Source organism: Globicephala melas, chromosome 1 (genome assembly GCF_963455315.2).
Source record: "Globicephala melas chromosome 1, mGloMel1.2, whole genome shotgun sequence".
Classification (NCBI taxonomy): Eukaryota; Metazoa; Chordata; class Mammalia; order Artiodactyla; family Delphinidae; genus Globicephala; species Globicephala melas.
In genome coordinates this window covers 14,833,935-14,860,793 of record NC_083314.1, presented here as the reverse complement: position 1 = coordinate 14,860,793, position 26,859 = coordinate 14,833,935, and the positions used below count along the sequence as shown (strand labels likewise).

Here is a 26,859-nt window from a genome sequence, read left to right as displayed (position 1 = left end):
CTACACTACTAAAACACCTAACTTGTTACAGATTTTTTTTTATGTTCTCCCATGTTTCTGCCAAAATTATGTGGAGAAGAAATGCTATTGATGCTTTGTATAATTGTTTTCGTAATCTGGTGTTGCAGAAAATAAAATCGTCACTTGATCTCAAGGGCTTTGAGGCAGTTGAAGCAGAAATTCAGCATTCTAAGAAACTTGAAGTTGGGGAAAAACGGCCAGGAATGCTGTCTGCTTTTTCACAGAGTTGTACCTGAACAGACAGCTAATTAGGCTCTCTCAAAATGTATTTGTCTCCAGAAATAGAGGAAAGGTAGTAAAAGCATAACAGAAATGAAATCTGTGCTGCACCCTTCCCAAGAAATTGACATTTTATGCACTTGACATTTGATGCTAGCAGTTTATTTTTTTAATTATTTGAAATTTAGTTTTCTGAAATAAATAGTGCTTACTATACATGCTTCTCCACAAATTTTCAGAATGCATTTTGTCAGGTGAAAAAATAAATAAGGCCAATTATGATTATGTTAGACTAGCAATTGTGCCGAATTGGAGTTTCCTCTTTCTATAGGTATCGTGGCCCTGTCATTTTTGAGCTAACCTGCGTTCCTAAAGTAATGAGAGCTGAGTGCCATGAGAATTTTAGACATCAAGTAAGCCTTCCCAAGTAATAATATCAACCTTGGAAAAAAAGCCATGTTTTCTATCATTAAACATTGTTTACTGTGCTACATACTGTTTTGTTCTAATCATACTAGTTTTCTCTTTTCAAACATTTGCCTAGAAAACAATGTCCCTCTCATCTTTCTTAGAAAGAGGGGAGATAGATTTCTCACTCTCACACAAGTACTTGCAGGATTTTTCCTAGAGGAGTTTATGGAAACATCACCTCTAGCCATAGTCTACTCTCTGCAGCTCAGATTAAGTGGTTGCCTATTGTGATGTGACAGATGCTAAAAATGCCCCAGGTCTCAAAATAGCTTCTCTACCAAGATACTACTGAGTCCTGAAATTCCACCAAGAAAGGCTAATTTTTTTTTGCCTTGCAATTGTTTCCTTTACATGCTATGTTCATTCTTCCTGGGAAAGAGTTAGATGAAAGCCACAGAGAATGAATATTTACTGAGTACCTGCTATGTGCCCAGTACCGTGCTAGGCTTTTTAGAGTTGCTGTTTATTCTAATTCCTCATTCATAACTCTACAGAAGAGGAAAAAAAGATACTAAAAGGTGTTCATGGGGCTTCCCTGGTGGCGCAGTGGTTGAGAGTCTGCCTGCCGATGCAGGGGACATGGGTTCGTGCCCGGGTCCGGGAAGATCCCACATGCTGCAGAGCGGCTGGGCCCATGAGCCATGGCCGCTGAGCCTGCGCGTCCGGAGGCTGTGCTCCGCAACGGGAGAGGCCACAGCAGTGAGAGGCCCGCGTACCGCAAAAAAAAAAAAAAAAAAAAAAAAAAAGGTGTTCATGAATTGCACAAAGATCACACAACAAGAAAGTGGTAGAGCTGTGATTCAAGCTAAAACCAGTCATTTTTTTCCACTTCACTTTCTTGTGAACTGAGTGATCAGATTTCATTAGTTGGTTCCAGGATACTGAACGCTCTGGTCAGCTGATGGGATGGAGGGAGAGGACCAGTCTTGAAAGGCGTGAGTGATGGAGGACAGTTTGCCCAAGGTCTTCCCCCTTGACTGGACGGCTGGCCACATAATAGGGCTGATGGAACCATTGAGCAAATAGATTTTCGTGGACATTTTGCTATCCTCAAAATATTCCTACTTAAAAGAGTATTCTAAAAGGTATAAGTAATATTATTGTCCCTAAAAGGCATTAATTTCTAGCTAAAAGCTGAAAAACTAAAAGTCTGAAGGATAGTAAAGTGTATTTGTAACGCACATGTGAGTACTAACGATGGCTGACATGTCTTGTACCAGAGACTCATCATCTCATTTTGTCATCATGTGTCTGGGAGATACATTACTGGTTTTATCCCCATTTTACAAATGAGCGAGATAAGGCCCCAAAGGAGATGAAAATCACACATCTGGGAAGTGATGGAGCTGGGATTGGATCCAGTTTCATAACTTTAAAGTCACAATGCCACCCCCATGAAGTGCTCCCTTACACCAGTTTTAAGAGGTTTCCCTTGTGTTTCAGGATTTGAACTCCTATTGAGATTCAGTCAGTGTGAGTAGAATAAATCTTCGAATTATTCACTGGGAATTTACTCAAACTTATACATAGTTACTTTCGATTTCACATCTGTGAACTCTATCAAGTTGCTTTCAACTAGATAATTTCCAAACTTTATAGAAATGTACAGAGTGGTCGACTTGTACTTAGTTGACTTTTTAGAGGAATAATTAAAATGCAGATAGTTATTTACAGTTGGCCATTATCAGTATCCAGTCTTCTAGGCAGTGTTGGGCTTGGTTGTCATAGGTGTTCTAGTTTAAGAAGACAAGGTTGGGGTGTGGGTGAGGGCCAGTGTCAGTGTTAGAATTGTCTTTTAATGTTTTTAAAACAGTGGGCCTGTGTTTCCATTGAATTGAAACAGTAAAGTTGGGCCTCATATATATGGAATTCACCCACAACTATAATTGATTTTGTTCATTTTCTTTTTTTTTCTTTTCACTTCTTTAAAAACAATCACAGTTAACAATACGGGACTGACCATTTTAGTCAAAAAGCTAAGCAACAAAGGAAAAGAAGATAGATGACTGCAGCCTTGCCTACGTTAATTGAGATGGCATAGTGACTGTTATTCATTCAGACTGAGCAATCTGAACGATACCAACTTATTTCAGTGGCAGCTCTTTGTCTAATTGATTTCTGCTTTTTTTAATAATGCTGGAATGCAGACCGTCCCTTGTATGTAAGGAAGGCAGCCATGTGGTACTGAGGTAGGAGTGTCACTGGAATCCACAAACCTTGTAATGGATTGAATCTGCCTCAGTTTCCTCATCTGTAAAATGGGAAACCACAATACCTATCTCTCAGAGTGGATATGAGAATCAGGTGAGGTAAGGTAGGGGTAGTGCTTCATAAACCAAAAAGCAGCACACAGATTCCCATGATTCCCAATGACCCTCCTCAGGTTCACTAATTTGCTGGAATGGCTCATGGAACTCAGGAAGGAACTTCACTTAACTATTTTTAGGTTCTTATAAAGGATACACTGAGGAACAGCAAATGGAAATATGCATAGGGCAAGGGATGGGCAAGGTTTCAGAACTTCCATGCCCTCTCTGGATGCTCTGTCCTCCCAGCACCTTGATGTTCACCAGCTTGGAAGGTCTCCAAACTCTGTCCCATTGTTTAGGGTATTTTATGGAGGTCTCCATTAAATAAGCATGACTGATTGAATTACGGGCTGCTGGCCATGAATTCTATCTCTAGCCGCCCTCCCCTACCTGGAGGTTGTGTGTAGGGGGTGTGGTTGAAAGTTCCAAGCTTCTAATCAAGGTTTGGTCTTTCTGACCAACACACCCCCATCCTGAAGTAATCTAGGGGTCATGAAGAGTTGCCCCATTAGAACCAAAGAGGCTCCTGTCACCCTTATTTATCACTCAGACAGTTGCAAAGATTTTAGGAGCTGTGTGTCAGGAATGGGGACAAAGACACGATATCTTTCTGCGATACCACAGTTGTTGTTTGAGTGTTTGTATAAAAGGAATATCACTTTACCACATGGTAGTGGTCATGTGTCAATAAAGCTTAAGCCTTATAGAGTAGTGTGTCAATAAAGCATCATAAGCTTTAAGAGACAATAGAATGAACGTGTGCTGTCACCCCATTCCTAGTTACTGAATATGAGTGATGGAGACGGTGTCTGTGACCTATACTCTCGTGGGTAAAATGAAGTTGGGTTTCTAGTTTGCCTGTTAACTCTTCCATGCTCCCTGTTGAGGGATCAGACAATACTGTATCTGTTTAAAGACCTGAAATCGCAGAATACTATTCAGTCTTGGATTTTCATCGTTAAAACCAATTCTACTGCCCTCTTCTTTCATTTTCTCCAAAAGTCTGTAACGGAATCTTCAGCCCAGAAAACGTATCGATGATCTTTGCAAGTGAAACACAGTTTTATGTGGTATAAGATTGCAGGAGTCTTCTTATTTCCTTACTCCAGAGAGGAAAGAAGCCACTTTGAACTTCTTCTTATGTGTTTATCGAAATTCTTTTCCCATCCTTAACATAAACAACATCCGAATCAGTGTGGATTGTACAGTTCTTAAGTTCATAACTTTCAGAGTACATCAGAGTACTCTAGAGTGAAATTTCATATGAAATTGAGATTTTTGAGATTTAATAAAAAATAACAGAAAGAGCAAAATTAATCCAGTCCCATACTGTGGACTTTAGAACTGTAGGTAGCATGGAGCTTTGTGGTTTTTCTAGAAATTGTAAGACTGTTAAAATTCCTATAGTTTAACTGTGTTGGTATTTACTCCTTTGACTCTGAGCTACTCTTTTTTTTTTACAGTGTGTTAAAGAAAATGCAAAGATATGCTACAACCCAAACACTAAACATCACCTTTAAACACACCCACACACAGACACAAATAGAGCAGTATGATAGGATATAATAGTTTCCCATTTGATATGGTGCATTATAATTATATATTAATCATACTCTTAACAATGATTACCTTTAAGAGGATTTTGGTTTAGATAAGAATCTGTGATACTGCATATATTTTCATCAGGGTTGATTAAAAAATATCTTGAAGAGTACACATTCACACTGTTTTTAAGATACTCAATTTTATCATAACTTATAGTTATGTTGCCATGTGTTCCTTACGTTGATACTATATAATGTCTTCAATTTTACGATCTCCACTCTTTTTGCTAAACTTATGTGAATCGCACTTCTTAAATGGTTTGCTGTCCCTTGGTTAACGTGGTACAGTAGTCACCAATTTTCCCCCTCCTGCTTTTGAAATCACCCATTCTTTGTTTCCTTCTCTGGTTTCACTTACTGTTTCTCTACTATATTTATGAGAAGTTTCCAAGGTAGGTCCTAGCCCTTCCATTCTATACTTTGTGAAAACAAATCTACGTTTATATTTTCACGTGTCTGTAATGTGGCTCAAGTTTACAACACCAGGTCTGCATTCTCACTTGAACTTCAGTTTGGGGTTCCGTGTGATGTACTGTGGATTTCCCCAAATCGTCTGAAACTTGACAAGCATGACACCATACTTCTTTGTTTAGAAACTGATTCCCTCTTCCGGCTTCCCCATTTTGGCCAAGAGCAGTGTTTTCCTTTCCTTTAGGATCTAACTTTTGACTCTTCCTTTGACTCTGTCTTCTCTTCCCCTGCCACAACCTCAGTCATGAACCTTGGTGATAACACACTTCATGTCCTGTAGATTCCTGCCCTTCACTTTGTTCCCATCGACTGCAAGTTCTCAGAAAAGGGCCCAGGAGGTACTCAAAGTGCTTGTTTGTGGGGGGCAAAGGGGTGGGGAGATCAATGAGTAAATTATCTGCTGTTATTATTTTCTTTTTTCTATTTCTTCTTCTATTTTATAAATTTGCTAGAGTTGTGGAAAATGGAGATATATATATATATACAAGAGTATAAAGAGCACTTGGAATTAGAAAAGTAGGTCCAAGATCTTGATCACAGTTTGCTTATCTCCTCTGAGACTGAAATATTATTATTAATAATAATATGAATCCTGTGTTTACAACACTGAGTTATGAGTTAAATGAGATGATCTACGTGAAAGTGCTTTGTAGACATTAATAATTCACTTGGATGTTTTTACTTACTGTATTCCAGAGTCTTTGAGGTAGAGTTAATTGATATATTTGAAATGTCTGGAACATAAAGATATTAAAATTATAGCTATTTATTTCTATTTTATATAAGGCAATGCCAGAATTAAATCATAGTAATAAATTTATTAATAGAAATGAACCAGATTGCCTGGTTTTTGTTGTTGTTGTTTGATATATTAGTTCTTCGCTCTCAGGTCTTCACATATTAAAATGTTATAGAAGAAACAGTAGCCCAAGAAGATGAGAAAGATAAGAACAGTGTAATTTGCAAGTTTGCTAAAGTCAAATTGTACTGATTTTACATTCTAAAATCCCTAATGATTAGCTGACATCAAGTTAAACCATTAGATTGAAAATAAAGGTAAAATCACAGGTATAATCCATTTATGTATTGATATTGGTTCAGATGAATTGATGATTGGGCATTCGCCAGGGGTAACACATGTAAACATGCCCACAAAGACGGGGAGGGATTTGCACAACTATCTATGATATATTTCATATTCATTTCATATTGGTACTGTTGCTGCTAAAATGGGATTTTACTCTGTTCAGAGTTCATGAAGTTTCAAAAGATGTTTAATGTAAAATTTGGATTAATGGCTCAATGTAACCTTTGTAAATAGAGTCATGCTTAGGAAATGGACACACCTCAGCAATAGTATACTGCTTGCACGAACACTAATTATCATGTATTACATTCATAGCAAGCCTGCAGGCTACCCCTTCTTCAAAAAGGTTTATTACTAAGGGGGTAACACTGTGCATGTTTCTCGCTCTGTAAAGGTTTCCTCGCAGATTCCTTTTCTTTTGTCTCTTTCCAAATAGTTTTTCGAAAAATATGAGTTCTTTTTTGAAACTCTAAACATAAATGCTTTTGTAAGAGCAGGAAGGGAAGCAAGGCTTCTCTGGTGACAATTATTGTCCTTATTTTTTTTTTTTTATTCATTCATTTTTGGGTTAATTTAGTCTGGTGAAAATTACATACATATTCATGTTTCTTAATAAGAGCAAAGCTTTACTCTTGCTTATTTTCCATAAATTTGTCCTCATAAGCAATTTGATAGACATGTACTTTAACTATGAGAATAAAAGTCCACAGTGAATCCGTGGAACTTGGTTTCAGATCTATAATTCATTAACTCCTTCCTCAAAGGTCCAAACGCTTCTTTATCAGATTACAGTAAAATTGCTACTGCTTTCTTTTAAAATTTCAGTGTGGGGACACTGCAACTGAGGTGTAGATTGTCTGTCTATTACTAAATGCGTTAGAGTTCCTGAATGTAGTTTCATTTTGATCCAAAGCATTGATTTGAAGCAAAATTATAGATTGTGGAATTAATTACAATTTTTCAAAAATGATTTTCTTGCTCAGAATTCCATGGAATGCATGTCTGAATTGTTTACATTAAATATATAGTTATTTTACTTCCATTGCCAGTTTGCTATCTATATGAGATTTATAATACCTAATCCATATTGAAATATCAATAATATGATACTATTTATTAAACTTTCAGTCATCATATGGGCATTGTTTGGACAGCAGATGTAGAAGTTGTAAGTAGGATAAAATGTCTCAAGGGTTACAAAAGTGCTAATAGAGGAAGGTTTTGGAAACCCAAAAGTTACTTAGGCTATTAGCTTCCTTGGACCATTAGAAGTTGAGGTAGAGTTCTTTATGATTTCACTTAATAGTTGTATCATTATTAGGTATTATATTTTAAAAATAGTTAACACATCCCTCTAATGGCCAAAGTTAATGTACCTTTTAACTTTGCCATTATTTTGCTTTAAAAGAAAACATTGATTATTGGTTTTCAAAACCACAGCTATTTCATCCATGACAAAAATATCTTTCAAAGTTCTTCTTTTCAAATGTTTTGAAAGCAATTTTCATTCCAGAATCTTGAAAGATTGTGCTAAAGCTTGTTTTGCTAAAGAAGCTGAAACCCAGGTAGCTTCAGAAACTATACTTATGCCATACAGAAAAGTGGAAAAGTTGTAAAGATTTGAATTTTAAGTTTAAGGAATTATTACTGTGGTTCTGAATTATCTTTTGTATATATTCACATTTCATTATATGAAAAGTAGACTGTTGTTACTTACTGGAATTTCTTGAAAAAGTAAAATAATTTTTAAAATATAAAATAGCTTTATTTTTATGTGTGTTCATTGGATTCAGTCATTGGATTGATAAAATTTATATAATTGGTCCTCTATTTCTATTTATGTTGCATTATCTAGTAACAACATGTTATGGTGATACTATTAAGATTATGGACAACTGTTTACAAACATTTATTTTGACATTATTTGAAATTGTTAACATCCCACTTTTGAAAGTATTTTTTCTCAAAGATCAGATTTCCTCCCCCATTTTTTCAGGGACTGTCTTGGAATGTATTTACTCCTTTATTCTGTGCTTAAGTCCTTGATTTCAAGAGAAATTTTATAATTTTATATTCTAAATCCAGACCTGTCCACCTTGTTCTCTTAAATAGGCAGCATATGATTCAAATTTAGAGATAGTACAATGTTTGGTGTAATCCTATGCTAAAAACCTCACATGGAAATTCAGTATACATTAGCAGTTTACTAAATGTGGCAGTTTAGGTTTACAGAATCCATGCCATATTTTTAATTTCCCCATTTTCTTTAAGTGTATCTCAATCTTGGGAAAAAAATCCATAATAAGTACCAGGGAAACATAGAAAATACCAAGCAGTATTTTCTGTAGATGATTTCTCTTTACCTTCATACCAGGCCCCTTCTGTATCCTGTTTAACTTTTAAGATTTATCTCAATTTGTGACTGAATATGTGTTAATAGATGAATGAACTGTCATTTTATTAGAACCAATAATTAAAATAATTGCAGTTATTTTTAGTTTCATTCTTGTTAACAATGAACATTTATTGAGTATGTTTGGTACCTTGAGGTCTTTCAAGTATTCAGCCTACAACTGGTCTTAAAACCACTCCATTACATGCTGGTATTCTTGAATCATACCCTCAGCAGTTAAAAAGCACATCATATTTTAGAAGATGTGCAGAGAATTACTAAGCTGAGCTCTATTTTTTTTCCCATCTTAATACTAAACAGTACTTTTGTTATTTTCCTTGATTTTATAAGTAGCAAGTAAAATACATGAAGTAATGTAAGCATTTTAAAAATATGCAAATTTTTTATCATGGCTGGAAAATTATTTGAAATCTGTGGAATAATTCCAGTAGTGACCAGGCAAGAAATGCTCAGAAGAGGGACTTCCCTGGTGGTCCAGTGGTTAAGACTCCATGCTTCCAACTCGTGCAGGGGGCACGAGTTCGATCCCTGGTCGGGGAACTAAGATCCCACATGCCACACAGCAAAAAAAAAAAAAAAAATGCTCAGAAGAGCTTACTAATGCATTTATGTTTCTCCCATTTATAATATGTTTTAACAGCAAAGTACTTTGATTTGCAAAATATATCATTTATTTTAGAAAGTTCTGATCGGTCCTATACATATCTACATAATACATACATGTGTATATATGTGTATGTGTGTGTGTGTGAATATACATATAAAATTAAATTGGGTAGCCAGATGACAGAAGTAAGGAAGAATGATGAAAAGAGTGACTTTTCTATGTTTCCTCCCCAAAAACCACATAAATTCTTGACTGTGTTGATTATCCCCCTTAGGACATGGCTAAAGGCATGAGTAAACCAAGATATATGACTGTCTAAAACTTTCTTTTAAATCTAAGTATTGTACTTTTTTCCAGTCTCAGCATTGTGATGGAAATGTTATTATGACATTAAAGGATATTCTTTATTGTTGTGTGTGCTTTCTTGACCTGCCATGTCATGACTTGGCTTCAGTTCCAAGGTCTTCCATTTCCTTGGCCAGCAGGGACGCTGAGGGCTTAGCAGGAAGCCCCTGTGCATAGTGGGCAGGGTGGGAGGTCATTGCTGCCCAACAGCAACCTTCTTGACTGATTAGGTCACTGGGACGACAGCTTCCAGGGGATTCCTATCCAGTTCTCTTGTTGGCAGCAGAGATAAGAAGCTTGTAAAAGTGAGTTTCTGAAATACACAGAGTTAGAAGAAGCCCTTAGCTCTCTGTCAGAGGCCCCCGTTGTTCGAGTGGTATGGTATTGTAGGAATTATGATATAACCATTTAGTTCAGCAGGTGTACAGATTTGACTTTCCCCTGTCATGAATAGGTTTATATTTTTACTGATCCTGGCTTTAATGGTATGTTACTGTTGGCTGCCCAGTGTATGTCATGGCCTGTGTAAAGACTCACTCTTTCACCCCATGTACTATGTTACTTGGCTCATGGAAAGTTCCATAATGTGCTTGCATATTCTTAAACAGTTAATGGAAAAGTGATTGTTACCACTTTCTTGTATTTATTGTTTTTTAAGATTTTTCTTTTTTTTGATGTGGACCATTTTTAAATTCTTTATTGAACTTGTTGCAGTATCGCTTCTGTTTTATGCTTTGGTTTTTTGGCTGCGAAACATGTGGGATCTTAGCTCCCTGACCAGGGATGGAACCCCCACCGCCTGCATTGGAAGGCAAAGTCTTAACCACTGGACCACCAGGGAAGTCCCCTGACCACCTTCTTTTAAACATATAGGTTTTATTTTTAAAAACACTCAAGAGTCTTTCCAAATTCAATTTCTTTCCCTTTCTTTTCTCATAATATCTTCGATAGTAACACTGTCTTGGCCATCTCCCAGCCACACCCACCCCCTCCAGCCATCAACAGCATCTTCTGGTCCATTGTATTCTATGACCTACCAACCCAAAGAAAGTACTGTTGAAACCAAACTCCTCCTAGGACGGTTCCAAAAAGCATTCAGCAACATCTTACTCTTTCGCCACGTCAAAGACCTTCTCTTCCATATAAGGCAAAAAGCTGGGGGAGGAAGGGTCTAGGCCAACAAAAGAGTGGTTCTTTGTCTGCTAATTCCCAGTGATGGTTAATTTGGTGTAATCTTAGTGACAGTCGAGACACAACAATGGTATTACAAGAATTGACTTTGCAGATTCCAACAGATTTCACTAGGCAGAAAGATGTTCCTTCAGAAAGTCAAGATATTTAGTAAACATAATGGATGAATTTCAAGAAAGCTTTTGCTGCCATTGCTATAAAACACAATGGAGACTTGTGCTTATTTAAGCAAGATTCTTTAAGAGGGCTTGTGTGGATCAAAACATGTCAGCATTCTTAACTGACAGGTGCTATGTGGGGCATCGATGATTCATTTTTTACTCTTGTTTGAAATGATTTTCAATGAGAATCCTAATATTTTTATACATTATTTTACCTAAAACCCTACTAAATAGAATTTTTTTTATTGAAGTATGATTGGTTTACAATGTTATGTTAGTTTCAGGTGTATAGCAAAGTGATTCAGTTATACACATACGTTTATAAATATTCTTTTTCAGATTCTTTTCCCTTACAGGTTAGTACAAAATACTGAGTAGAGTACCCTGTGCTATACAGTAGGTCCTTGTTGGTTATTTATTTTATATACAGTAGTGCATGTATGTCAATCCCAAACTCCTAATCTATCCCTCCACCTCCTTTCCTCTTTGGTAACCATAAGTTTGTTTTCTGTGTCTGTGGATAATAGCATTTTTTTTTGATAATAGCATGTTTAAAATAGAATTTCAAAGTATAGCCTATAGAACAACTTAAGCAATTATGCATTTAGGTTATGCTCATATATAATGAAGGCCTAAATAAAATAAAAGGATAATTTCTAAATAGCTACCAACTTTTTAAACACACAGTCCATTTCACTTATTCACTTGACATTGCAGTAGTTGTTTGAATTTGCAACTCCTGATATAAATATCAATATAAACTCACGTAACATGGGTTTTCTTTGGATGGAAAAATCTTGCAAATAAGTAATTCTCACAGAATCATTTGGCCAGCCAAATCATTATCAGGAAGATACAGAAACTGAACAGTGTATCATTGGTTTAGAATTTGTGTGTGTTTATCTATTTCTATATCTATGTGTTTCTGTATATGTGTGCATATTTATACATATACTGTAATTTCTGATAAAAAGGGTGACTGTAGATGTTGAGATGAAACATTATGTTGTGGTGTATTTACTGAAATCTGATTCTATTTAGCCAAATGCCTTTTTATTTTGAAACTCCAGATGCAATTCAGTTAAGTGACAGCCTAGGTATTAGCTACTCATTGCTTGTTTTCAAAATCTCCATTATTAGGTCATATTCTCCTCTCCTTAGCATCATCTAGTCTCTGTGTTGTAAAATGCCCACAAATCTAAGGCTGTTCCTAATTTTCCATCCTTCAGTCTCCACAGCCATATGCAACAGGCATTGATCTTTTCCTAATGCAGTAATAAGTTAGAAGCGTTTTTCAAACGTGGGCACTTTATTTGCTGTATTGTTGTCAAGAACAAAAGGAAATGCATTTGGCCAAGGTCAGTGTGAGGGGAAGGCTGAGGCCTGTGCCAGAAAGCTTTCTGCTCTTCTGATTCATTAATGCTATCCATTTGGCTTTGGTCTTCCTGATTTAAGATATGAAGTATGTTGATGTTTCCCACTGCCAAGGCAGTTGTTGTACTCTGAATCTGTGGGTCAATTCCATCTTTTTAAGTACACCATTTCATTCATAGAATCTTAGAACTGGAAGAGAGCTCAACACGTGATCAAACTCATTCATCTGCTTCCAGGCAGGAGAGTGTCTAGGAAAGAGAATGGTTTTCTCCATTTATCAAATTTCCCAGGTATAGGGACCTTGGTCTTGCTTGCTCAGTAATTAGTATCTAAATATAGTTCTGATTAGTAAATTTTTCTTAATATCTATTTGAGGTTTTCCCAGCAAATCAAATGCTGTTTCCTCTTACACTACCAGGATGAATATTGAAAAATTAAATTCGTATGTCCTACCTTTCAACAACGCTCTTTTCTTCAGTACTTCGTGCTGTTTTGTCACCTTCACGCTCTCTATACCTTTCTAAAGTTACAATATACTAGTGCATTAAGAAAGACATGATAAGCAAGAATTACTGAGAGAATTGACAAGAGGCCCATATCTTTCTGTGTATACATTCCAGATTTAGAAATATCAAAAGAAAAACAAACAAAGGAAAACAAAAAAAAAACCTGATGAGTACATGGCTATAAAGCATGTTGTAAATTGATTTATTCACTTACTTAGTATTTTTGAGTGTCTACTATGTGGCAGGCATGTAACATATACTGCATGGGCCATGACAAAGCAACATGCAATTAAAATATACGTCAAAATCATCTGGCTGTATCTTGATCCTTTGAAGCTATTTCAGTTAGAGTGTCATTTATCACCATGCCCTCAACCCTCAACTTTTGTGGTGGAATTATGAATATACATAATAAATAAAATATTTGGAAGTTTGAGTTTAACCCAGATTATGGTTTTTTTTAGTATATATATATTTATTTATTTTTGGCTGCGTTGGGTCTTCGTTGCTGCACTCAGGCTTACTCTAGTTGTGGCGAGCGGGGGCTACTCTTCGTTGCGGTGTGCGGGCTTCTCGTTGCGGTGGCTTCTCTTGCTGCGAAGCACGGGTTCTAGGTGCGTGGGCTTCAGTAGTTGTGGCTCACGGGCTCTAGAGTGCAGGCTCAGTAGTTGTGGAGCACAGGCTTAGTTGCTCCGTGGCATGTGGGATCTTCCTGGACCAGGGCTCAAACCCGTGTCCCCTGCATTGGCAGGCGGATTCTTAACCACTGTGCCACCAGGGAGGTCCCTAACCCAGATTATGTTGTAAAAATAGAGAGCAAGCCTGTTGGCAGGAAAGAGTAAGAAAATGTGGTTTGGAATACTGCAAGGAGTTTTTCGTGGGAAATTCTGCCTCCTTCTCTATGAGGCAGTGACACTTAGAGACTTACTCCCAACATCTAGCCTTGAGCTGCCTTGTGGCTGGAAAAGCGTGTTTTTCTTTTCTTGGCGCCTTTAGGATTTCAAGATTCTTCCTGGCCTTGAGGACCATTGCGAGCATCCTGGCAGTATCTCCCAGCTAACCCCTCCTGTAACAGTTACACACAGGGAAGTCTTTCAGGAAATTTATGACCTGCTACAGATACAGGCTTTCCCCAGCCAAGACCCACTCTGTTTGACGTGTGGAAATGTCATTGGTGTTTTCTTTTTTTACACACTCTTCACACATCCTAATTTAAGAATAAAAGTACAGCCTATGGACCTCACCTTGCCACAGCACTTAAATGTACAATTTTCTTTTTGGCCTCAGAATAAGCACTTTCCTAATTGTTATTTTCCTTGACTGAAAATCTTGATATGTTTACAGTTTCTTATGTATAACTCTCCACCAAATCTTTAACATTATATATCAGTTAAGCATGAACCTGGAGTAGCACCGTATTAAAACCAAGATGCTCAGAGTAGTAACATAAGAGTGTCATTAAACGTTTGGTTTAAAAACCAGATTTTTTTTTTTTTTTGTGGTACGCGGGCCTCTCACTGTTGTGGCCTCTCCCGTTGCGGAGTACAGGCTCCGGACACACAGGCTCAGCGGCCATGGCTCACGGGCCCAGCTGCTCTGCGGCATGTGGGATCTTCTCGGACTGGGGCACGAACCCGTGTCCCCTGCATCGGCAGGCGGACTCTCAACCACTGCGTCACCAGCAAAGCCCCAAACCAGATGTTTTTTAAAAAGTCTTTTCATATGCCTATTATCTACAGCAACTCAAACTGAATTTATAGTCATCTTGCTGAAACCAGCTAGAAGGAAGATCCTAGAAATATTCAAGAGATCAAAGGATGATAAATGGAAATTAATTGTACAGGAAACATGACTTATTTAGTGTGTCTGTCATTGATAGTCTTTTCATATTTGTCTTTAATTTTAGTGAATATATCACTTATGTATAAGTGCTTTTTTATTATCGCTGCCACTCATGATTATTCTACCCTAGTTTTTCTCACGAGGTCTTAAATTCCCCAACAGTCTGATTCGTCAACTTTGGGGGAGGAAAGCTGGATTTTAATTGGCTTGAAAATGTGCTCTTGTGGACTCGAGGCAGCTGGGAGTGTGTTCTGAATCTGCCATGCCGTGTTCTCCACGTCTGCATTTCTACAAGACTTAGACCATGCTCTCATGCTCTCTCTTGGTTTTCTTTTCTTTTTCTCCATTACCTTTCCTCACAAATACTTAGCAGCACAGTTGGGAGATGAACGGAGGTTAGCGATGGTATATAGATTAGGATGAGAAGGGGGTGGAAACCATTGTATTTTCTTTATTTCATATTAGACCTTGAATCAACCCATTGTAGAGTATCTCTCTAAACGTCCTCCTTTTTAAAAAATTTTTATTGAAGTATAGCTGACTTACAATGTTGTATTAATTTCTGCTGTACAGCAAAATGATTCAGTTATACATATATACATATTCTTTTTCATATTCTTTTCTAATACGGTTTATCACAGGATATTGAATATAGTTCCCTGTGCTAGACAGTAGGACATTGTTGTTTATCTATCCTGCATACAATAGTTTTCATCTGCTCATCCCAAACTCCCAATGCTTCCCTCCTGCCCTCCTCCCCCTTGACAGCCACAAGTCTGTTCTCTATGTCTGTGAGTCTGTTTTTGTTTCCTAGATATGTTCATTGGTGCCATATTTTAGATTCCACGTGTAAGTGATATCATATGGTATGTGTCTTTCTCTTTCTGACTTACTTCACTTAGTATGATAATCTCTAGGTCCATCCATGTTGCTGCATATGGCACTATTTCATTGTTTTTTATGGCTGAGTCTTTTTTTTTTTTTTTAAATGTTCCTTCATTTCTTCTTGTTATGATCTAGTCAGGCTGCTATAACAGAACACCATAGACTGGGTGGCTTATACAGAAGAGAAATTTATTTCTCACAGTCTAGAGGCTGAGAAGTCCAAGATCAAGGCACTGGCAGATTCAGAGTTCAGTGAGGGTTTCCTGGTTGATAGATAGCCTTCTTGCTGTCCTCACATGGTGGGAAGGGCCTGGGAGCTCTCTGGGAACTCCTTTATAAGGGCACTAACCCCATCACGAGGGCTGCACCTTCATAACCTAATCACCCCAAAGGCCTCACCTCCAAATACTATCCCCTTGGGGATTCAGTTTCAACATATGAATTTTTGGAGAACACAAACATTCAGTCCATGGCATTTCTTGTTTACTCCACTAAAATCTTACAGGGAGGCCACTGGACTCCACTGTGTTCCTCTCCATTGAATGTAATGCAGTGACTATGGCTCTCATTCCAGCTACTTGAATACCAGCTTAATTTCATATTTAATTCATTTCTACAGGGCATTGAATTTTGCATAAATATTCTTTGTGCTTCTGTTTACACAGGGAATCCCCATGGAGCGCTGTGCATTGTTATTACTATTATTATTGTATTAAACTTACTGCTGCCGGTGTCACAAGAAATAAGAAATAAGCGTCACAGTGTCGCAAGAAAATTTCTCACTGATATGAGATTTGGACGTGTACACGTTAATGTTATGTTCACATTTGATCTCTCTTGAACTGATTTTTTTTCCCTATGTATTTTGTGGTTTTGGTACAATTCTTTTCTTCACATGACCCAGGCATATGTTCTTTCTGCTAGATTTACTTTATTTCCAGTCTCAACTTTGCAAAATCATAATCACCAGAAAAATATTAATTAAACACCACGTGTCACTTTGGTATCTTAGAATTGGCTCTTGGAATTTCTGCTTGAGTCTGGTAATGCATTTTTATTAACTGTGCTGAGTTCCTAACAAATTGGCCAGGGCTTAAAGTTTTCTCCTACTAAAGTGACCATAAGCTTCTCTTTTGAGCTGAACTCTACTTTGGTTGCCCACGTGATCTAGAATCACACATGCTAAAACCAAATGACCTCCAGACTCACCACCATCTTTCTCTGTCACCTGTTTCCTTTTTTTTTTTCTCCCACAACTTATATTCTCTTTGAAATCCACGTGTGGTTTTTTTGTTCACTAGACTCCGCTGTATTCCTCTTCACTGGATGAAACACAGTGACTATGACTTTCAACCCGCAACTTATAAACCAGCCTGGTTGATTTCATTTTTAATTCATTTCTACAGGGCATTGAATTTTGCATAAATAATATTTGTGCTTCTGTTTACAGAGCATCCCCATGGGGCGCTGTGCACCGTTATTACCGTTATTATTGTGTTAAACTTATTGCCGCCACTGTCACATTTAATTGTGAATTAGTAGAATCACTTTTCCTGATGGTGATGTGCAACCACATTTCATGTCTTTACCCGCTAATTCACAACTTCATTCACATGAGAAGGCAGTTTCGAAAAGGATAAAGGGAAGAGTCACCAGTATTAAACAGTAACCAGACAAAATAGAGTTCAGATAGGTTTAAGTCACCGCAGTATCTCTTTCAATAGTTTATGAAATTTTTCACAGGCAAAAAAGAAAGAAAGGGAAGATTTTCTTTTTTTTCTTTAAAGGCAGTCTCTATGTTTAGCAAATACAGGCCAAGCAAGCTCGCTCGCTCGCTCTCTTTCTCTTTCTCTCTGACATCAAGCAAAGTAAGAAATAGTACCTTTTGAATAGGAGATTTCCTTTAATTACACTGGGGAAGTGATAATGGTAGGTATTGCATGTTTAATGTAATGTTCTGGGTGCCCCTTTTTCTTTCCTTTTTTTTTTTTACCCCTTCACAGCCACCTCATCTTGAGCAGAAATAAAAGGTTCAAGGCTTGTCAGCATCAGTTTATAGATAGCTGTTTAAAAATAATGAGATATTGGGTATTGTAAGGCCCAGAGCCGTCTTGCCAAGACCCATTTATTTCTATTCACCTTTCGTCAGAATTGCAGACAGAAGACATTCAATTAAAACTTGTCACCTGTTGCAGATGACCTAATTTGTACTTCTATGTGTCACAGATTAGGGCTCCATGCTTCAGATGAAGCAACTGGACCCCTGGTGGAATAATATTTTCCCTGCAAAATATTTTGTAAACTATGTCTTTTTCAGTTTTCTATGATTTTGATTTCGGCTCTCAGCCAGATTATAAATTTAGCACATACGCCTCAGAACCAGCCAAGAGCAGTGAATCACACCTTGAAAAAAAAAGAAGGAGGGACTTCTTTGTGGCTATGTCCTGTGCACAGAAATCTACAAATGTATTTTGGATGCAGCTTGAATCTGAAACAGAGGGAAGCCTTTGTAATTTCCTATGCAAGCCTCACATGTTTAATAGTCCAGATAGCTACCAGGAGACCAAAACGAAAGACTTCCCTTTGCTAATTGTTAATTCATCTGTAGAGCAAGGAAGCTTTAATGTGAGTCCTGGCTTTTATCTCTTTTCGTGACTGAGGACTCAGTTAAAAAAAAAAAAAAAAGCCCACCTAATGGATATGCATTTTCTCGCCCTGTGTGATTTTTCCCTTTTATTTCAGCAGATCTTATAGTGCTTCCACATGCAACCAGGCTATTTCCAAAGTTCCTGAATTGTTGTCATGTTATTTCAGCGGAAGTAAATGTAACCATTCGTCAAGGTGTCTAACTGAAAAGCCGCCGTCGGGGTCTCCTTCTAAACTGTAAAACTCAGCCAGAATGTTGCTTTGCCTCCATGGTCCTGGCAAAACAGTCCTTGTCTTATTTCAGTGACATTTTAAAGAGGAACAAGGAGCGAGGAAATGAATCCCTCTGGGTCCCTGCCTCACGAAAAAGCAGACTGACTGAATTTTTTATCATTTTTGGTTTACCCACAGTCTCATAGCTATAAACTTCTTCTAAGTGGAGATGCTTTATAGAGTCATAGATGCAAAATGCCTGGCCCTTCAGTGGAGTAAAAGTATCCCTCTCTCCTCCTGCTAGCTCATCATCCTGCCTTGCTGTTTACACGCACCCCCCGTCAAGGTGCGAGTATTGTTTACTACAGTAATTGCGTTTTATCTGCCCGTGCTTCTGCTTTTGGAGTATACACCACATGCTCTTTTCCAAAAATAGAATTTGATGACAGAGAAGCAGTATAAACATAGGGCTTGAGAACGTGGGCTCTGCAGCCGTGGTCCCCTGAGAACGTGGGCTCGGCAGCCGTGGCCCCCAGCTGCCACTCCTGGCTCAGCCTCTTCCCAGTTCCAGTTTCCTCATTCGTAAAATGGGATGATAATAGCACCTGCTTCATAGGATTGCTGTAAGTATTAAATGTGTTCATGTACGTAAAACAATTAACCCATTGCCTGGAATAGAAGAAGCTCTCAATAACCAATGGGTGTTTTGGTTGATTCCAAGACACTTCATACAGAGATTAAGTCATTCCGTTATCAATGAAGATATTGCTTGTTAAGGAGATGCAGATGTCGGGAGTCAAAAGTTTGCTGAGATAGGAAGAAAGGAACGAAATCATGAAGCCATGTTGGACAGTATCACTGTCTATTTTGAGAAAGGGCAATAATAGTAAGAGAAGATAACTAGGGCTCGGTGTGTTTTATTGTCTCTCATGATCCTCCAGAATTTAATATGGTTAGACTCTCCCTGGAGTGTCTGCGTCAATGTACAAATAATTTTCACTCACCCCTTTACTGGGGTACCTATAAATATGTACAGATACTCTAGGTAAAACTGGTACTCTCTGTAAGGATGCTGTTACGAGGAAGAACCCCGTCACAGGCTGCCACTAAACTTCTCGCCACCGTGTCTTGATACTGCTGATCTGCCTTTGCTTCCTTTCCTACAGCCCCTCAAAGGGGTTTTCTCCACCCTCTGTTTATGATGGTTCCCTCACAGAAATCTCAGGCAAATTCAAGGGCGCTTCTAGGTACTTCTTTTCCTGAACGGAAAGAGCTGGATTCCCTTCCACAGCAGAGGGAGCCGCAGTAGCAGAGACATCGTGGAGGAGAAGGTTCCCGCCCTCTTCACCTTCTTGTGTCATAAGCTTTACTTTCCCAGGCAGCTCCTCATTCTGAAGTACAAGTCGTGTTGGATAACATTTCAATAATCCAACTATTTATTTAGTTGTCATTAAAGTCACTAATCTTTTTTTTTTTTTTTTTTTTTTTGCGGTACGTGGGCCTCTCACTGTTGTGGCCTCCCCCGTTGCAGAGCACAGGCTCTGGACGCGCAGGCTCTGTGGCCATGGCTCGCGGGCCCAGCCACTCTGTGCGGCATGTGGGATCTTCCCGGACCGGGACACGAACCCGTGTCTCCTGCATTTGCAGGCGGACTCTCAACCACTGTGCCACCAGGGAAACCCCTAAAGTCATTAATCTTTTAAAATATTATTTCACTATCTTTTAAAAAATTATCATTACTTTAATTTGACTATTTGCATCTTTCTTAAGTATTCCAGGGGTCTATGTAATCAACGTTTTTAGCAAACCTTTGTTTAAGAACAATATTAGAAAAAGCCTCGTCTTTAATTTCGCAAAGTAGGCTAGGATAGCCTTGTGTAATTCTCTGAAGGGGAGATCTTTAATTATCCTATGAAATGACTTTGTGCTATTAAAAGTGTGAAAAATACTTTTGTCTTTGGACTATATAATATTTTAAAAATTTGCATTTGGGCCTAAAATGTAGACTTAAAATTAGCTGACCTAAGAAGGCCTTGTGCTGAACTGTTTCACTTCTTTTGGCATTTAGGTGCCTCATAGCGGTTTTTTTTTTGTTTTGTTTTTTCCTTCTTGTCCTATTCCTGTTTTCTCAATTTTGTAAATTCTGACAACTTATGAGATTTGTGATTCCCTTGTGGCAATGTAGGCACATGCAGTACTTGACAGAAAAAGGAATGTGAAACGTTCTGTTTGGTAGGTAATGTAAATATTAAAATTTTTTATTTAAAAAATGAAAGGGGTAATGGCAGTCTCCACATGAATAGAAAATCCAGTTGCCTTAATTAACTTCAAATCCTGTCAAACACTGAACATTGTGGGTATCTTATTTACTGGGAGAAATCTTCTTTTTAAACTTTTTCAAAACTGGTTTACAAGTGGAGTCCAAACAGAAACTGTTTGTATTTAAGATTGTAAAGATGTAGAGAGACAGGCTTTGCCATTGTAAGTGGAACTATTTGGATTAGATTGATGTTTGTTTATGGCAAATCTGGATTTTCCAGGTCCTGATCGTAAATACTGTTGTGTTTTTTTTGTTTGTTTCTGCTGAAAGTAGAGACTTTTAAATGAAATGTATTAGGTTAATTGGATAATTATCAATTCTCTACTTAACTTTGTATTGTGTGTTTCTAGCTAAACTCAGAGATAGCATTTTTCTTTTTGATAGACTTTGGGTTGGCTCCTGTATGTGTTCTAAAATAAATTCCAAATGATATTATTAGTGACAGGGGTGAACAGCAAATAGAATGGGATACCAAATATTTCTGTAATCACTTAGACATCAAATAATGTCATTATTTGGGTTTCATCCTTTGTATTATCTTACCATTCAGTCATACCTCAAATCTGTTTACCTACAGAATTGAGGCAGGGTAGACTGTCACACTCCATGGGGGTAGATTTTCAATAAATGATCACGATGCAAAATATATTTCAATAAATAATATAGCAATATTTCAATTGGTATTTTAAGGTTTATAAGATATTTAATAATGCATTTGTATAATATCCAAATATATTAGTACATTAGTATAATATCCAAATGTATTAGTACCTTATATTAACATAATTGGATCATTACAGCAAAACACCAGGGAGGTTATTGTCTTAATATCCATCTTATATTTGGAAAAGCAAACACGTTAAGGAACTCAACAAAATTTACAGAGCTTGTTAATGAAAGAGCCAGAAAGAAACCATTCTGATTTGCAAACTATGCTTTATTTTTTTCCATGTTCCTCATATAATATTTAGGAGTAAATTATTATATTATTACAGTTGGAAACATTTTTCTGGAAAAACTTTAAAACTAGAAATATACTGAAAATAGACTTCTTTTATTTTTAAATTTATTTATTGGCATATAGTTGCTTTACACTGCTGTGCCAGTTTCTGCTGTACAGCAAAGTGAATCAGCTATACATATACATATATCCCCTCTTCTTTGGATTTCCTTCCCATTTAGGTCACCACAGAGCACCAAGTAGAGTTCCCTGTGCTATAGAGTAGGTTCTCATTAGTTATCTATTTTTTACATAGTAGCGTATATATGTGAAAATAGACTTCTTAATGATATCTGTATAGTATTGTTTTATCAGACCCTTTAAAATAACATTATTGAAGTTTCAGTGCATATATTATTATGACTCAGATGAATAAATCTGTTTATTTTCAAAGATGCACAGATAAAGAAGCTGGGTCCACATGTTTGAACACATAGTTTGGGCTGATTTAACTTTGAAACCTATGTCACTTGTGTATTTCCGTGTTATATGATTGTCCTTGGGGGGAAAAAAACTGGTTTTACTGACTATGTTTTTTCTGCAACAGAACTGAATAAATTGATGAATGATTTTAGTATGATGTAGAAGTAGTTGCAGGTGTGTAACTAGGATTTGAGTTCAAACATTTCACTGAGTATGAAGTCAGCTAAACTAAATCATTATCATCATCATCATGTCTCTAGAAGATGCATAAAAAGAAGATTTTCCAGATTTTGAAAAGAGGTTAAAAGCAGTATAAATATTTTTTACTTGAAATTGTTGATATTTGTCTACTTTTAACCCCCTAAAATGGGAATAAAACTTTCACATAAAAGTTATTATGATCTTTTTAAATATATCGACTCTAGAAATTTTTACCATTAATTGTTATCTAAACTTGGCAGGAACAATTTTTCTGTATATTGACTGCCCATCAACTTTCGCTACATAATTGTACTAATTATTAATTATGTAGTATTAATATCTGTTTTTTTCCCTCTACAGTCATCTACTGAGTACCATATACATAAAGTTATAAATCATAAAAGAATGCTTTGTCCAACTGATCTTTATTTTAGGAAGTAAGAAAGCGTTAAGTCATGGCTTTTGTAAAAAAGTACTTGAATATTTAGAAACTGAATAGATACGTAGATGGGATGGATGGATGGATGGATGGATAGTAGTTTATCTACCCACACACTGAAAGGAGGTGAGAGGGAGGGAAGAAAGCAAGAAAAAGAGGGAAAAGGAGAAAGAGAAAGCGAGAATGAATATAAGAGAACACTCCTTTAGATTTTGGAGGAGCACGTAAAAATAATATGAACATTTCAGTAATTCATTGTTCACAGTTGAAAGGAAATGTACAGTAATAAAATTATTTCACAATACTTAAAGGATATATTCCTACAAATACAAAAAATATCCCATAATGCATAATAAAAATTCTGTCAATCAAGTATATGTATTTTTTTCTTCATGATATTTAATAACTAGTTTTCAGTGTTGCACTCCTCCCATAAACTTGGGCCAGTTGGCTAAGCTGATTGGTGGCTTTAGTGTGATACAACTATGTCAGAATTGTGTCCAGCCAAGACCTTGAATCCAGTCTTTCAGCCACAATCCTCTTCCATAGGCCTTCAGGATGGACGAAATCCATTGTCAGAAACCCACCAGCTCTGACTCCTGTGTTGGAAAATACACAGTGTATTGTTCAGTATTTGAGCATGTGAGGCTATATTGCTCATGGTGAACTCATGCCCTGACAGACACCAAAAGCAAAGTCTGGAGTCTACAAACCTAATCAAGATGCATTCTGTGAGCTTTTTTGGTTCCTTTTTCTTTTTAATTTTTAAAATCTTTATTGGAGTATAGTTGATTTACAGTGTTGAATTAGTTCTGCTGTACAGCAAAGTAAATCAGTTATACATATACATATATCCACTCTTTTTTAGATTCTTTTCTCATATAGGTCATTACAGAGTATGAGTAGAGTTCCCTGTGCTGTACAGTAGGTCCTTGTTGATTATCTGTTTTATATGTAGTAGTGTATGTATGTCAGGCTTTCTTGGTTCTAACAATTTCAGAGTTATTTTTAAATGTTTCCTCCTTTTTTTAGCCTTCGTCTGTCATTGTCTTTCTCTGTCTCTGTTTGTTTCATCCTGCCTTCTCTTCACACCTCTAACCATATCACATTAATGTTCACATTGCGTTGGAGCTGGATGCCAAATGTGTTATGGTACCACTTTTAGTTATATATGCTTTTAATTTTCTAAACTCTTATAATGGAAAATTTTTAATTCTTATAATGAAACAAATTTGAATGGATCTCAGATGAACAGACAAAATGTGACCACATTATCTAAACTGGAAAAATATCCTGGAGAAAGAAAGCAATGAAAAAAGGCAAAACATGACTAAAGGGGGGAAAAAGGGGAAGGTGTTAAACTTTAGTAAATTAAATATAGACACAATAAAAATAGAACATTAGAAATTAGATAAACGAAGGAATGGAACTCTAGGTGCAAAATTGCTCTAAAAGCAGCAGTCAAGAAATGTTTCTTCATGATTCACAAGCATTCTATTTTCACTGAATACTTAGAGACTCTACCTAAGCTCTTCGTTTTTTGATATTTGTTTGTCTAAACCTACTTACTTGCTCTTGAAGTTGCCTCCTGATATCACTTAAACTCTGCTCTGATGTTTCAGTTTGACATTTCAGGGTTTATCTAGAACCAAGTGTATGTTTGTGTGTATCACTCAAAGGAGGTCAACTCTTAAAGTAGTAGTAATATGAAAAGTTATGTGTTTCTTTAGCTCATGGATTGATAGTCATCTTTAACATATGAGTATATATATTCACCTTCAGGATTCACATAGAAATAGATCAGCCTTTCCCAGACTGTTTCATATAATTCAGTTACACCACAACTCACCTGTTCCACATGATATTAACAAATGTTCCCAAAACAGGATCCTTGGTTAAATTGGTTTGCAAAACATTGCATAGGCTGTATCTCCCTCTGAGAGTTCTATTCGTTGCATGTCAAAGGCTCTGAGAGGGCCTTCAGTAAATTAACAATACTGAGGATCCTGTTAAACCCAATCTATTTTCTGGACAGTTTGAGAAATATGAAAATATGTACAATGAATTACTTGGTTGTGAATTTATTAGTGGATAATGTTAATACTGTCTTATCAATTAAGGTACAATCTAAGACCACAAAGCGAATCTCTCACCTCTCTCTCACTCCCAAGTAATCTTCTCTTTATTTGATAAAGATTTATATGTTTCTATCCTAAACTTTACAATTACAGACTGGAAACCACGTTATTAACAAGCGCCCCTCCCCACTGCCCCATGTAAATGAAACATTTCTTTCTTTTTAATCCCTTTCTTTCCTGTTTGCCCCTTTCCCTAATGTTATAGATCCACTGCCAGCAATACCTCCCTGAATCTTGACCCAGTCCATCACTTATGGGGAAAAAGTATTACTAAATGCCAGTCTACTTTTGCCTGCTTTCTAGCTTCACGCTTCATCTCTGCCCTCCTAACAAATCCCTCCTTTGCCATCCTAGCCTCCTGAATTCTTTCAGGAATCTCCTCCTTCTAACCTGCATTCAGTCCAAACCTGCTCTCAGTTTTCTCTCATTTGAAGGAAAATACAAACTTGTGCCAAAATGTAAAGCACATGCTCCTTCTGAGACGTGTTGACTTAGAACATGGAACGATCCTCGCGTCTCATCTTGTGTAGTAGGGTTCCAGCTCTCTACAACATGTAGGGGTTTTCAACTCAATTCAGTTCCACAGGTCCACGTGGAGTCCTCTGATAGACCGGCGTGGATTGAGCAGCTCTGGGTCTACTGATCTCCTCAAGCCCACACATTGAGCTTTCAGGGGTGACTGATGAAGAGGATACACGTTGCCAACATCTTTAATTTGAGAAACCGTGTTAGCACCAAATTCCAGTTTCTTTGTATTAATTCTCAAGGAAAGGTGCCTTTCCTTTGGTATGTAGGTGACTCTGATGGCCTTGCATAAATGTCTCTCAGCTTGGTCATCTCTGCCAGGTTTGGTTTCCAACCTGTGCCAGTCTTGGTTCAGCCGTCACTTTTCTATGTTCCTCTACTTCCCCTGGACCCTTCTGCAATCTACTGTCTGTTTACCTAGCACCCGTGGATGATAGTCTGTATGTATTTGATTGGTCTCAAAGGTAGTTACCTCAACAGTAAGGAAGTGCCTGTCTTTCCCCACAGGAGTGCGTCTTGACAGAGTACGTGGAGGTCGGCAGAAGTACAAGCGCAGAATAGATGCGGAGAACAGCCCATACCTGAACCCTCAGTTGGTTCAGCCAGCCAAAAAGCCATGTAAGTACAGCAGACATGTCTGGCTTTCCAGCACACAACATCCTCCCAGCTGGCTCTAGGTACATCACTTCTGGCATGCCCATTCCTACTGACTCCAACGAGACTTCTCTTTGTTGGCGGGGGTGGGGAGATGTGGCTTTATTCCCAAGGATTGCCTTTGAAGAGCAACAGCAACTCAGCTAATTATCTTTTTTTCCTGTGGTTTTCTCCCCCTCTACCTTTTTTTCACCTAGTCATTTTGTGGAAGCATAAGCATACCAAAGCATAGCTTATGTAGTGCGAATTTTACATTTACGGGTTATCTTTATTTTCAGAGGTACATAAAATGGATCGTACCATGATCATTAGTTCATTGGAGCTGTTAGTTTCAGATTTCACAAGAAAGTGATTTTTGTAGTTTCCACTAGCTAAATGAGTTTGTTCAACCTCCCAATGAAAATACATTAGGAGCCTCATTAATTTAGAGCTATAGAAGGTTAACACACTAGCTAGCAACAGATTAAAACAAGGATGGGCCCTACGGATAACAAGCATAGGTTGGTGGTTCCATTTCAGATGCCCTTATGGGCATTATGAATTGTTTTCTAAAAGCCCATGGTTTGATAATGCCTGGCTGCAATTTGAAACAATGGTAGGTATGTAGCTAAAATGCAAACCCCATTCTCTTTGTCATTAGCTAAAAAGAGCTAGAATATAGATTGAGGCAGTTAACTGTGTTCCAGTTTCTGAAAGATCAGTTCATGGCTGTAGTGCAAAAGAGCTAACATTTTAGGATGTTTATGCATAGAGTTTATACGAGGCACTGAAAGTGCTTTGGTGGAAACAATTCT

At 37.4% G+C, this 26,859-nt stretch overlaps 1 protein-coding gene across 24 annotated transcripts in view; it reads left to right on the top strand.

The window, feature by feature from the left end:
- The window catches only part of ESRRG (estrogen related receptor gamma), a 640,838-nt gene that overhangs the window by 551,316 nt on the left and 62,663 nt on the right, over positions 1 to 26,859 (top strand). For all 24 annotated transcript variants that reach the window (XM_060296399.1, XM_060296971.1, XM_060297084.1 and 21 more), the window contains one exon: positions 25,919 to 26,029. In XM_060296399.1, the coding sequence (XP_060152382.1) occupies positions 25,919 to 26,029 (111 nt within the window). The remainder of the gene's footprint in view (positions 1 to 25,918; positions 26,030 to 26,859) is intronic.